The 15268-nt window shown below is 35.8% G+C and overlaps 1 protein-coding gene across 1 annotated transcript in view; it reads right to left on the bottom strand.

The window, feature by feature from the left end:
- Positions 1-258: 258 nt before the first annotated feature.
- LOC140775604 (calmodulin-binding transcription activator 3-like) overlaps positions 259-15268 on the bottom strand; it is a 48766-nt gene continuing 33756 nt past the window's right edge. Inside the window, exons 12-14 of the mRNA XM_073118985.1 lie at positions 8492-9077; positions 5242-5547; positions 259-697 (exon numbers count right to left, since the gene is read on the bottom strand). Coding sequence (XP_072975086.1) covers positions 608-697; positions 5242-5547; positions 8492-9077 — 982 coding nt within the window. The 3' untranslated portion in view covers positions 259-607. The remainder of the gene's footprint in view (positions 698-5241; positions 5548-8491; positions 9078-15268) is intronic.

Raw genomic sequence — 15268 nt, forward strand, 5'->3', positions numbered from 1 at the left:
CCATGCTCCATAATAATACTACCAGTGAAAACATTAGTTGGTTCATACATGTAAAAATATCTTCAACTCTTTGAAAAACTGCTCTTCTTTGTTATGATTTCGCCTTGTCACTCTGAATAGAGATGGAAAGTGGGTTGACAACCTCAACAATCCTGCTACAATAGGTAAATGATCATGCATACACATTTCAAGTGACCATGTTTTAAAAAGCATGGGTAACAATAGCAATGATTTACTGACGCTTACATGGGTGCAATAGAAGGCAATGCAAAGACTAACAATACAATCAACAGAAGAAAAACTTACTGTTGTTGGAAATGCTACATAAAAAGAAAAATTAATTCTTATTGTCAGAGTCAATGCCAGTCCCAAACCTGGTCGACAAATATATCCCAATACATACCACCCATTGGTATCATGGTACCTTCTGTTCACAAAGGGCTTTCTGTCATTCATATGTATAATATTTCCTATCTTTTCACACTTGCCATATAGCCTTTACATGTTGCAAGTCAGACTACTTACAGAACCATCATGCGTTGGTGAGAACTGTAGAATGCTGCTGAAGACCCTAGCAATAGTCAACTCAAACTAGACTGGTATTAGTTTAGTCTAACATAGGTGCAGATTGATCCTCGTCTAGCTTCTTTTCTTCTCCATGACTTTGTACTTGCAAGGAGGTTTCACCGTCTCCCAACTGTAGAAGAAACATTTTCATAAAGAAAATAACTCAGAAAACCGATTCAAGACAAAGGAGATGGCAAAATGTGCAGGTAAACATAGACATGCCCCTAGGAAGAGATTTCTATTTTCCTTGCTATGAGAAGTAATTTATAGCTTTATATTCTATTGAATAGGAATCAAGTTTAAACAAAAAGACAAAATGAAATAGAGAAAATAAAACTAGGGCAGACATATTGGCAGGGTTAAGGAATCCACTAGGCAAACTAGGATTTAAGATATGCTGCATAAATGTTGCCATCTTGTTATCCTGCAAATGAGGCAGTCACATGCCAAAGGGACAGGTACTCATATATTTAACATTATGCTATTTGACATGAAAACTTGTTCAATACAAACTCAAGCAAGATAATTCTAATTAAGTAATTCAGTAAAAATATTTTTGGTTACCAGTCTATAGATCAAAAGAATACCAAATAGATCCTATATCAAGTACTCCAACATCTCATATAGCAAAGGTGATTCAATAGTGAGAAATAATAAGGAACACCAACATTTCCCCTTTGATTAGAACAAAGCAGTGAAATGAAATTAAGTAATAACTGCTATAAGGATATATACATAGAGAAAAACAAACCAGAAATTGTCAAAAAAATCAGAAGCCAATGACCGGGTAGCCTAACAAGTATTGATTGGTAAAACAAGTACAATGCGACAAATATCTAGTGGCAGATGGAGATGACTTCCTGTTGAGAAGATGACAGAAACATAAAACAAGAAGAAAAAAGAAAGGATTCCAAAAAACAATCAAAGTGGAAGCTGAAGCAACAGATTTGTTAATCACTACACTTTGGAAAGTTCAAAGAGGTAAACTAGATTGTTCTGTGGCAGCAATAACTACACATAAATTTGATGATAAAGCTATATAAGGTTTATAGAAAAAAATTTAATCTAAAGCACGGTTATCATGCCAGTATATCTTGTGCCATCAGCCCATAAGCACGGCAGGTCCCTGGCATCAGGGACCATTGCAAACACACAACCCATCATGGCCTAGTTCAAGGCCAGGCCGTGCAGCGTTTGGAAATTGTGCAAATGTTTTGGTACCATGCCGGCAAGGTAAATACTGCACAGCCTATTCTAGCCACTCATCACTTAAATTCATCTTTAAAGTACCAAAGGTGAGACTCACTTTTGTAACTTCATCCATTCACAAAAGACACAGTAGAAAATTGAACTTTGTGATCTCAAATGGTGCATACTTAGAAAATTGAACTTTTTGCATTAAATGTCTAAGTCTTCAATTTCAAAATTTATCAGCTAAATGAGATATCATGAATGCAAAAGCTTTCCATTACTCAAACAGAAGTACAAATGAGTAAGAGAATTAGGGTCCCATTATAAACAAAAACACCACAATCATTTGTAGAGCAAAAGTGATGAACACCACAATGTATAAATATACCATGAAGAAATGGGAAAGGATGGTGGAGTGACAGCTAAGAAGATTGAGGAGGTAACAACTATTCCAAACACACCACTCTGAATACTTATATGGAGCTCAAAAAGAGATGAATAAAAGAAAATAGTATTAGGATCTCGAAAAATATTTCTCAAATAAATAATTTCTATGTTTTAAGCTTAACTAAGATGTTCCACTACATAGGTAGGTCTTGGAGAAACTATAAATAGAGCAATAACCTTATTATGTAGTATGTAGGCTAATTTGTATAATGTGTTTATGTTTAAAACTATACACACTTCCAAGATAGGACATTAGGTCCCTAGAGTTTACTTACCAAAAAATTTAACAGAAGTAACATTAGTCCATTCCGTAAATGGTGTTGAAATTCATCAACCTGAGGTTCATGCAGATCATCATCTGCTAGTACTTTGATGTCATAAACTCATAATGACTTATAGATGTACTGACATAAAATCATTGTAGACAATGGTGGGTATGATATTAACTAGAACAGATAGTACAAGGGTTTACAACCATATACCTTACTAGAAGATAGGTACTTTCCCTTATAGCAATTTGATATGAACCGGCTTGACCCAATTCAAATCAATTTCTGGACAGAAATTTCTATGGATCTTTCGAGAGGGCTTTCGGTAGATTTGGTCGTTGGATCAATATGAAATTTTGATAGGTTGTAGCCTGAAAAAGATCTTTCTAGTGAATGTAATTTCCTACATATCGAATGGTCAGATAAGAAAATATCTTCAGAAGAGTGGATCAAGGTCTTAGAGTCAGCTCTGATATCAATGTGATGGACCAAGTTTGGACCGATCTAGCGGTAAGAAAATTATGAAAATTTAGACAGTGGTAGCCTCAGGAGATAGGATTCTAATGGCTCTAGTTTCATGTCAATAAAATGTCTAGATAAAAAAAAAAAATTAAAATAGTAAAGCAAGGTCAGAACGGAAAATATCTAATGTTGTGGCAGTCATCAAAGGATGGCAGAGGACCAAGGATGGTGGTGGATGACCGTAAGGTAGGGCAGCTTATGGAGGTGATGGTAGTTATGGGTTGGAGGTAAAATATGGTTTATAATTTAGATCTACTCCTAAGAAAATAAACAGCTATAATCAACTTTCTTCTACTTCTAGATTATCTTATTCTTACCCTTACTCCTAAGATAAACTCAAGACTAAAATAATTTATCAATGCTTGGATACTAGGAAGGACGGACACCTCTCCCAGGAGGAGGTGTCCGTGTCAGACACAAACACGCGTCGGACACGTGCACGGGTCCGGAGTATCCGTAATAAAAAAAAAATTAAAAAAAGAGGACAAGTGCGGGACACTACTAGAACACGGGCAGGACACGATAGGAATTTTGGCTAATGTTTAATGGGTCGAGTTGGGTCAATTTTTATTAATTTGGATCTAAAACCCAAACCCAAAACTAAAAACTCTCCGGACCCTCCCAACCCACCCCTTTGAAACTAAAACCTAAATCTCTCAGGCCTCAGCCCCAAATCCCTCTCAGCCGAGGACGATAGTGCACAATGGCGAGCGATAGTGTGGCGGCGAACGATTGCCCGACGGTGCGCAATTGTGCGGCGGCGAGCAACGGACGGCTGCGTCGAATGGCAAGGTTATCTCTCTCTCTCTCTCTCTCTCTCTCTCTCTCTCTCTCTCTCTCTCTCTTTCACTCACTGCCTCTTTGCTCCTCTGCTCTCTTTCTGTCGCCCTACAAGCAGCTTCTCTACTCTCTCTCTCGCTCCCCTAAAGCAGCTCCTCTCTCTCTCCCTCCCCACAAGTAGCTCCTCTCTCTCTCACTGTCTATGCTCTCCTTTAAAGCCTTTCATAATTTCATTTTTCCTTTTTTTTTCACCGAGAGAGCATTAGGGCTTAAATTTAAATATCTGTTGTTTATATTAATTCTAATTAGTGTGATAAACTAATTATATTAAATTTAAATATCTATTGCCTCTCTGCTCAGTTAAATTGTTAAATTTCTAATACATTTCTTCTTAAATTAGTTCTTACAGCTTGATATATATTTCTTAGTTCTTATAGCTTGATGTACGTGTATTTAACACTATTAGATTACAATCTTTTACTTTAGATGTATCAATAATATATATATATATATATTTATTTATTTATTTATTTATTTCGCCATGTCCTATATTTTCAAAATTTGCTGTGTCGCTGTGTCCATATCGTGTAGTGTCCGTGTCCCATGTCCATGTCCGTGCTTCATTACTTGGTTGTTTAGATTAATAAACAAAGAAACTCAGCCCCTTTATATATAGAGGTCAGGTATAATACGTCCTACTCGGATTTAGCCTTAAAAACTTACATAAAAGATGAACATAAATCAATTAAAAAATAAATAGACTCGATTCATTGAGTCCAATATCTTCATGATACAATCTGATACAACCCAGTCCGTATCACAAGAGTACAAGATGTAAATACCAATAGGAAATCAAACAAAAGATTCATGTACTAGAACCTACTTATTGTGCCAAGTTCCTGTAATTACAAGACCACTTGGGTGGCATGGACTATGCTGCCCAATAAGAAATCAGAATTCTCTTCCCTCACAATTAATCTCATGATGTGATACATAATATAACTATCAATTCCTAAAGAAGAATATCTGCAAGCTAAGCTTTGCAATGATAATTGAAATATGACCTTAGATTACAGTAGAACTATAACAGAGAATATATATATACACACAAACACACATCCTAACAATTAAAACTAGACATGCAATTTCCACATCTCGTGTTCCACAGATTGTCAAGACATAATAGGACAGCATGAGTAAAAATAAAACATATTATCTTCTATGCATATGCAAGAAAGGAAATACTGAACCAGAAAAGATAAAAGATTAGATTAAAATAAAAACACAGAACAGGTCTTATATTTTGAATAAATACACTGACATAAAGATAAAACTATACAGCCCACTCTAGTAGCATAGTTAGACCAGTTGAACAAGCTTTGTTTTACTGACTCCAATACCATAAGTATTAAAAACAAATTAATTAAATTACATTAGATGTATAAACAGAAAGAGAGTGAATCACCTTAGACTTACTGGAACATGCCACTAATCTCATGTACTGATCACGAGCTTCTGGATAACGAGCCATTGACTGAACTCTTGCCAAAGCTTTCTCAATACCAGCTTCCTTCTGTTTCCGTCCAAGACGAAGAAACTCATATTCATCAGTCTTTGCAGCCTCCTGCTCAATGTCAGTAACTTTCGCAGCTCGGAAGCCTCGTAATCCAGCACCTTTACGCCTCCAACGTAAAATAGCCTTCTCAACAATACTGACAGACCAAACTACTTTTCTGTATTGCTTCCGAACTTGATGTCCCCTCACGTGTGCCTGAAACAAGCTGGTCAGCAAGCTAAGTGTGCAGTGATACATCCATCTCGTATCACATGTTTTGCATACCCATATTCTTCCAAATAATAAAGAATATAGCCTAATCAGACACTCATTGTCCAAGAAAGACAAAGTTGAAGGTCAGTTTATTTTTTAAAACTGAAAATGCACACAGTTAATATTTGATAATTCTGATGACCGCAATAGAGGAATTTTGGGACAAATACAGTTCCCTAAGATGGCATGAAGTAGGAATAGCAGAAATATGGTTTTAAACTTTTAATATTAAATTGCATTACAAGATTCACACTGTTATTGAAAATCCATGGAAAAAAAATCTTGTGAACTTACCCTGGATAAGCCTCACCAGCAATACAGAGACCTGACCTAGTTGCTGTCTATATGTTTTTCAAGTTTTTAAGTGCTGCCAGCATGAGATGTGTTAGCAGCCTGTCAATACAGTATGTGTTGGTTAGGACAGTGGTAGCATACCAGTCAGGATGGTGTTTCCAAGATAACATACGCAAGTTTCTCAGGCAAGCATGCATGTGTAATTCCATGCAGTGGCACGCATTTCGTATATTAACTGTAGGAAGGTGGCTGGATGACAACTTGGCATACATATAGAAAACATATATATTGCAATTCAACTGAACATACAAACATATACAGAAGAAAGGTTGCACACATCTTGACCTTCCTGGACAAGCATTGGTGAGGGCCTCACACATTAGTATGCCATTTTACAAAGATATTTAATAAAGGAACTAATAGTCCTATAGACTCCAGAATTTAGGGAAAGCAAAACTACTCGGTATTAGTCTGGTCATTCACAGGAGAGAAGAACAAGTGTTGGATATATTATTTATTATTAAACTCCTCTTCCCCAAAACCTTCTCTAATTCACTTGCTCCTTACCATTTCCCAGAAATCCCAGAAGTCAGAACGACAACATGTAACAAATAGCTTCATGAAAAAGAAATGGTGCTCGTCTTCTTGACCAATGTTTTGAATAGTGTTTTTGGTAGCTGCCATGTCAGGATAGCGCACTGGCCAACTCGCCACATCTCAATTGGCGCTGGCAAAAGGCGCTCACTCACCTTTGTGAGCCACCTAGTCGCTGAAAAATGCCAAGTGGGCCTAGCGGGCTAGCGGTTCAGCTCGCCAAATCTTAAAACTAATGGATATGAGTCAAGTTGGAATCAGGTACGGTTCAGCTCGCCAAAATCCTAAGCCCCTCTCTCTTCCTCTTCAGCTCTCCTTTCCACGGCTAGCGGTAGTGAAGGCTCTCTCTTCCTCTACGGCTCTCTAGATCCTCATCTCTCGAGCAACTGTGAGTGCAACTGACAGAAAAGTATTGTGGACGACGATAAATTGTATGATCCTCTCTCCCTCTCTCTCTCCCACTTCTTCCCACCAGCGGCAAACACCGAATTGTTATTTTTTTTTTTTCAATTTTCTGTCTTAATCTGTTAATATGTTATACTAGGCTGTTAATCTGTTGCGTTAATTGAAGGAATTATTGATTGTGTTTTCATTGTTAATTAGTTAATCTGTTGAATTGTTTTACATTTTTTTTCTTAATCTGTAATTCTGTTAATCACTTAATCTATTAATCTATTATTTGTTAACCACTTAATCTAGTTGAAAGTGTTTCCTCTGATAGATGAGATTAGTTCTTTGATCATATATTATTTGTTATGGTTTTAATATTTTTTATCATGTTATTTTTTATGGTTGTGAACTTGTTGTTAGGAACATATAGTTGTAATAATTTTGAATCTTTAATTATGTATTTATGTTAGTTGTTGTGGATCTTATGGTTGTGAACTTGTTATTATGGTTATAAATTGTGATTATGTTATTTAGTAATTTGCTATAGCGCACTACTAAATATTGTGTATATACTATATTATTACATATATTTATTCAATATTTGTATTATATATGTTTACTTTTTTATTTTTTATTTTTTTAATTTAAAAATGCTATACAGCCTTGTAACTTGCCCTATCGCCCGCCTTCCGCCTAAGCGATAAGGGTGACCACCATCCGCAACCATCTATTAAAATATTATTCTTAACAAGTGACAAACATTTTATTTCTTAAATATATGTCCTATCATGACAACATAACATTTGTTCAAACAAAAATGTTACGATAGTAGAATCGTCATAACATACATATCACCTCCAGAAAAGAAGACCTAAGAAGTGAAAATAGAATGATGAAAGACAAAGGCATCATCACTCTCCAAGATAAGGTGATTTTGTTGAGCATCAATTATTTGTAGCTAGACTACATGTAAAAAGCTTCAGAACTGAACGAAATAATTTATTAATGCCTACATACAAAACATAGCACTGACACATTTAATCACAAGCATACTACTAAAAAATATCAATTTATTTCATCCCTGATATCAACCCCTTGCACCAATTTTACTTCACATGTAAGAAAAAATAAGAACTCAACCCACGAAGGATAAAAAAAAAAACATTACATTTTTTATAAAGAGGACAATATTGGAATTTGCAAGCTAGTATTGGGAAGTTGGCTAGAACTAGAAACTCATAACAAGCTAGTAACCTCATTCAACATGTAGGGTCCTAAACTTTCCTGCACTTCCTAAAATACCTCCAATCTCAAAAGAAATTAAAAAAGAAAAGAGAAGGGGTAAATGAAAAGAAATGGAAATGAAGAAGAATCCCATAAGACAGTTAACCATCACAAATTCATTTCTGGAATTGTTGGTGCCTGACCTCCAGCAAGACACATATTTCTGCTTGCATTTTCAACTAAGTCTATATAAACACTTTGTCGTTAGTTGACTTTGATTTCAAATTTTGTAGACAAGCAGAAATAGTAGCTAAAAGGGATTATGGTATATTCAAGCAATGACAGAATTACATGTAGCTGCAAATTACTTTGTTTGATAATGTACCTGGATTTTCACAATCTTGTTACGGATCTTCAGAAATTCTTTCCGCCCCTTCCATCCACGGTATTTTTGTTGAATTTTAATAGCAGCACCATGCAAAGATTCATTGAAATGACTTAATTTTTGAGGCTTGTTACTTAGAGAGGACAGCACAAAAACTTCAGCCAAGTTCTCAGTATCTTCATGTTTGCTCTCCATCAATTGCCTTTGACGGAATGAATGAACTCTAAAAGCTGCTTGTATTCGTGCAGCAGCTTGAGCCGAGTTTCTTATAGCAGCCAGGGATCCTCTTAGTGAAAGCTGCTCTCCATTGCTACCACCAAGAGCAGCAATACTTGATTCCTGCACAGCTTCGACAGCCTTTTCAGAAGCAAGGCTTGCAGAAATACTATCCATGGCACTCTCTTTTAGTACTAAAGAAGAAAGATGACTTGTCAAATGTGCTTCAGCCAAGTAACCAGCAATTCCTTTATGTCCTCTAATTGATGCTAAGTCAGCAGCAGTTTGCCCCTGAGGAAATTTTGATGTTGGATCCTCAACTGCACCTGGATCAGCTCCAAGATTGACAAGTGCAGCAACTGTCTCCTCTCTGACCAATAAAAATATAAATTCTAATTAAAAGAGGAAACTAGGTCATCCAATCCTAAGGCCAAATCAGGTAAATGGCTTGAATGAAACAAATAGGAACAATTTGCTCATACTAATATCCAAGGTTATACATGACGTTGCAGCCCATGCCGACAAGGTTGCTACTGTACATGCCATGTGCCACAGTACTGAGCCGACAAAGTAATTCTGGCACAGCCTTGTGTGCCTTGCATAAAATAAGGCCATGCTAGGCTCTTGGTTGGGAGCCCGCATCTTGTTGGTATAGTATATGATGAACATACTGTGCTGCCCAACACATGAATCCATGCTATTACCAAACTTACCTGCTGTATCTAAGCCTAATGTTCCAACAATTAAAAGTTTCTGGTAAAGAATAATGATGTCATTTGACATAAGAAGTCCTTTGCATGTCTATGCAATATAAAGTCAAGGAAAATGAACACAAATTTCAAGAAACACTCCAGTCATGATCTAACAACAGGACCCTTCAAGAAAAAAGATGTTTTGAAGTACTTCTGTCATTAAATAATTCACATAAATGTGAAGAACATCAGACAGAGGAATGCACGTGTGTATGATCATGTTGAATTATAGAATATTTTATTCCCTACTTTTCTTTAATAATCTCCGTAGCATTGGCATTTTTATCTTTCATGATAAAAGATCAATTTACATTTGGCATTATGTTGAAGCAAAAACAAACATAGATCTTCAAAACCATTTAAATGGATGAACTGCAAGCAATAAAGTACAGTAACATGAATACATGCATAACAGCATCCAAAGTTCATCTTTAACTTTTTTAAATTTAATGTGGTAATTAAGTTGGTAACTACACATGTTAAATCAGAGAAATGCATCTAAAGTATAAAACTGACCATGCTTTATGGATATGAATATTAGGCAACTAGAAAATAACATATACAAAAAATCAAGCATGGTGCCACAATGGGAAATTTGAGAACATAGATGGATGAGTGGCGTCACTAGAAAAAAGTATAATAAAAGATCATTGCATTCAACACAAGTAATGGACAATGTTCACACGAGATAAAGTACATTAAAGTCAGCTGCAGTTGTTTGGACAAGTCCAACAGTGATGTCAATGTTTTGGAAAACTATCAAGGTGGCCGCCCAGGAGACCGCCAAAGGCACCCATCTAAAAGATAGGCAGGTCCTTAAGGCGGTTTGAACCTAGATGCCCGCCTAGGCAGTCAGTTGAGCACCTAATCACTCAATTGGGCTTAGTAGCTGGTAATAGATGGTTTTTGCACCTATTAACAGTTCTAGTGTAGGTATTAAATATAAATTACTATTCCTACTTGTGTCCCAAACCTACCTATTGTTCATTCTAAGAGATTCGTAATTCCTCTTAAGAAGTTGTTCTTTTTTCCATGGTTTTTACTTGTAAGGATTAGTGCTGAAGACTGCTACTGAGAACAGGAAAAGCAACAGCCAAAAGGCTGCTGACACTATAAGACTACTCTTGCAACAGCAATAACAACAACCGCCTCCATTTAAGGAACAACAGCTTTTCTTGCAGATACTTGGAGATATTTTAATGTTTTGCAGCTTTGTGTTATTTTACAACCTTACATTTAGGGGATGGCTGATATGATTCGGACCATACTAAGTCATCTCGTGCATGGATACAACCTATGGGCCACATTTCTTGTTTTATTTTAATTGTTTTCTTCAGAAAAGAAAAATTCTGAATGTCGCGTTCAAACGCAGGGAGATCGGGTTCGAATGCCCCTTGCAAATGCCTGCATACGTTCACACAGATAAAGAATGTGAATTGTGCGTTTGAACGTGATCGGCGAGAATGCAATGTTTTTAGGTTTACCGGTTGTTAATTTGGCTTGTTAGGCTAGCATCTTAAGATGTGGATGGCATGAATTATTATGAATGAATATTAAATTTTTTTCCCTTCCTCCTCTACCCTAACTTTTCTCTCTCCTCGTTTAAGCCCTAGTCGTGTGTCATCTTGACACCGGTTACCTGTAATCCCCCTCGACTGTCGGGTCCTCCCTCCTTTTCGGAATCTCGACCAACTTCTCTCCCCTCATTCTTATCCCATCAACACCACGTGCCACCAAATCCATTACTATTATCACCATCATCACCATCACCTGTCATCTCCACCTTCACTGCAATATTGCATATTTTCACCTTAAGTGCAATCAAAATCTGCAAAGGGTGTGAATATCAAAAATGTGAATCAGGAAGATACGGAACAATTGGTTTTGTAATTTTCTGACCACGGAAGAATATTTTCAGAATATTCTCCTCCAACTGCGCAGACTACTTTCCTACATCCGAGCTTGATTGAGAACGGACGCACGATCCATAACAATGGCCTACAATTTTTTAAAACATCGGCAACTACATGGGACACCAAAAAGGAGTGATCTTATCTAAATAAAAGGTCCCCCTTCTAGAAGGAAGGATGAGCAAATCAAATGTAAGAGGAATTAATGAGAAAATACACTAAAGCATTGCAATTAACAAGAAAAGCTAAGATGAAGTGGTAAAACACGTATGAAGTATATTAAGTATGATAGGGTATGATAGGCTGGCAATGTAAAATAGAAGATTAGGCCTAGTAGTTAAGTATTCAACTATTCATGATGGAGTTCTGAGTTTAAGAGTATGAATTAGAGATTAAAAATAGCTTGAAGCATAGGACAAATTCAAAGTATTATATACAAAATATGAATTAAATGGAAGTATAATAACAATGACGATCCTGAATAGTCTTATTTAAAACAGATTTTAAATACAGAAGGCATTTCATTAAACATTCCAATTTCTATAATAGGAGTACTATCACTGTTATAAGTGCAACTATTGTGTAATAACAAATTCATGTACAAACTTACATGTACTAAAGTTGTACAATTTGGATTCAAGTATATGGACAAGTTATATAATTTATAGAAGATCAAAACATTTCAACCAAAATTCAGTTTCAGTAAGCAGCTTTCAAAACCTCGCATCTATAAAAACACTTAAGGAAACTTAAGTGACGTTTGGAGGACGCTTAAGGGCATTTGGACGAGCATGTACTGGACAGAAAACGAGGATTTCTTTAGCCAATTCTTGGAGTTTTCTTTGGTGGATTCTCCTAGTACAAAGTAAAATCCTTCCTCACATCTATAAAAAGGATCTAGAGGATTAGAGGAAGACAGAAAATAGAAAGAGAACCCAATTCAATTCTATTCTCATCAATTGTGAGGAGCATCACCATATATATCTTTGTGAGCTTCAATAGAGGATGATTCTAAAGCATCAGAGGAACTAATCATTTGCCTACCACCCCTATCAACACATTGCATTTGAGGTTAATATGTAGCTCTAGTGTGTACCAAAGAGAAAGAATAGTTAGTCAGGCAGTTCTTATTCAAAAGATTACTTAAACACTACAGTATTGCACTGTTAAGAAAGGTTGTAAGTCAGTCTTATTTCTATTTCTTAATTAAATAGATTAATCGGTTTTGGGCGGGTCCATGATTTTTTTTCTCTATGCGTGAGTGATTTTCCATGTTAAGAGAAAAACATGTTGTGGTGTATTTGTCATGCTTCATTTTTCATATTCGGTCATGGCTTTTCATTTTCCTACTCTTACGTGATTTTTCATTCATCGAATTGAGTTCGATTTTTGTAGTTTGAGTAGTACTCAGATTTCTATCTCCTACTTAACTTCGATTTTCAAAGTTCGATTTTAAATCGCTTTTCTAAACTAGTAGGATTTTGTTTTCTAAACCGAATCGATTTTGGTTATTGGTTTTCATCTTCGACTTTGATTTATACTTTTCATTCTTTTCCTTGTCTCTGCCCAAAATTTTAACTATATCGAGGAGAAACAAAAAAGAAAGAAAGAAAGATAGCCGAATAACACATCAAGATGGTGATATTCAGTAGCATTGAAAGCACATATGAAGAAATCATCATTAATTAGGCATGAGGAGCTAACTGGTATTCAAGGGAGACTAACTACTGTAATGTGGCTAATCGGCTATAGCCTTGAACAAGACAAATAACTAGCATTCATAACCTTGGCATTGTATGTGCAATATTTTATCATGACAAATTCATGGACACAAAGCACTCGTAAATATGATATACAATATTGGTTTTGTGTATAATCAAGTCACACTACTTATGAAAGTTTTATACATGCAAAGAAATTGAAGAATGGATTCAAAATCGAGCCAATTTCAGCGATTATATATAACCGGTTCGAACCAATCCTTGCAGGTTCGGACCGTGACATGATTTCTGTAATGGAACAGTCTAAATGCTAGTCAAATACCGAGTACATTTTGTAACACTTCGGAGTAGTTGAACTGAGTTGTCTATATCGACATCTATACCAACACGAGGAGGTCGAAAATTTAATCCACATCGAGTTAAAAACAATCAAATGAAAATTCAATCAACTTCACTATATAGATCATTGAAACGGGAGTTTGAACAAGAGTGCTTCAATTAGAGGTTGTCCGGAGTAGGGTAGAAGTAATTGTTGAGAATCTTGTATCTTCGTTTGATAATGAAATAGAATAATCCGAGAGATTGATTGGATCCCTGATTTTATCCTTTCTTTGGTGAGAGCTCCACGTTAAAAATAAATCGTGTGATTATGTTACTTGTGCTTTTACTTTCCTTATTCATTATCAGCTTTATGTTTCCTACTCTTGGTTTTCACTTTTGGGTTCGAATTAGATATATTTTCATAGTTTGAATAGTATTCAATTTTCCTAGTCCTAAAAAGATTCAGATTACTTAATCTGACTAGGATTCAAGTTTCTTTTTCCTACTTGATTTTGATTTTCTAAGTTGGATTTGTAATCAATATTCTAAACTACGAATCAGGATCGGCCATAACTGATACTGATCCAAGGTTGAAACTAGTTTGATTATTGGTTTCAGCCTGATATCGATCAATACCCAATCCGTATCGAGTCAGGATCAGCTGATCTTGCCTGATACGGGTTGGATTAGTCAAATACAGATTGGACATCAATTACCTTTTTTCTCTCTTCTCTCTTTTCTCTCCTCTCTCTTTCTCGTTCTCTACTCTACCACCCAACCCGTCGACAGCTCCCCAACAACCTCAACATCTGGGGACATCCTCCGACAAAAATTTAGCAACCTAAACCTCCGGTGTCCTCAGATGAGTACATTTTTTATTCTATTTTATTCTTTCTTCTCTCTCTTTCTTTCTTTCTCTTTCTTCTAGTGACCTCCGACAAGCCCCTCCATACTCTCTCTCTCTCTCTCTTACTGCAGCCGAAAATTTGCTACAGTAGCAGAGTGAGATAGAGAGATGAGTGGAGAGGGAGGAAGAATGAGTAACAGAGAGAGAGAGAGAGAGAGAGAGAGAGAGAGAGAGAGAATGGATAAAAATTAAAAAACAATCCATGGTTGCGGCAATAAGGAGGAAGAGATATATAAAGAACGAGAGAGAAGGGAGAGAGAAAAAATTAGAAATTCAGGAAAAAAACATATTTTTTGCAGTAAGAGAGAGGAGAAGAAAAAAAACATTTGCCTTGCAGCAATAAGAGAGAGAAGTGGAGGAAAAGAGAGAAAAAAGAAAAAAATGCTTAGGGCAGTAAGCCTTATAATGAGAAAGGGAGGAAGAAAGAGAGGGTTTCATTTTTAAAATTTTAAATTAATTTATCTTTCATTTTGATCTTTATTTAAAATTATTTCTGTGGAAAATTAAAATGACTAAAAATAAAGTCACACAACACTGACATTAACTGATAACATTGCAGCATTATTGGGCAATAAAAATATATCAAATACAACAGATATGGAAAGAAAATGAGTGACGGTGTCAGCTTTTTGAAAGAATATTTGGCTAGAAGGCAAAAATAGTAAGGGCTTGCGCTCAAGTGACTTTGAAAGTTAGAACACAGATGACAACTAATATAATAAGCCAAAAAAATAATAAACAATCTACACAACAAAGAAAGTTATTAATTCGTCAAGAATTAATATATAACCCTATAAACATTAATAATGATGGCAGTGAGCAGAATGAAGAAGCTGATGAAAAGAAAATGGTGAGGAAGGCAATGAGAAATAGTAGAAACATGTATAGAAAGGATAAAGAGATGAGAAGAAGCAGTAGTAATAGTTTTTAAAGATCTAAATCAATTCATA

This window comes from Typha angustifolia, chromosome 14, assembly GCF_048772165.1.
Source record: "Typha angustifolia cultivar Huaian chromosome 14, ASM4877216v1, whole genome shotgun sequence".
In the NCBI taxonomy this organism is placed as follows: Eukaryota; Viridiplantae; Streptophyta; class Magnoliopsida; order Poales; family Typhaceae; genus Typha; species Typha angustifolia.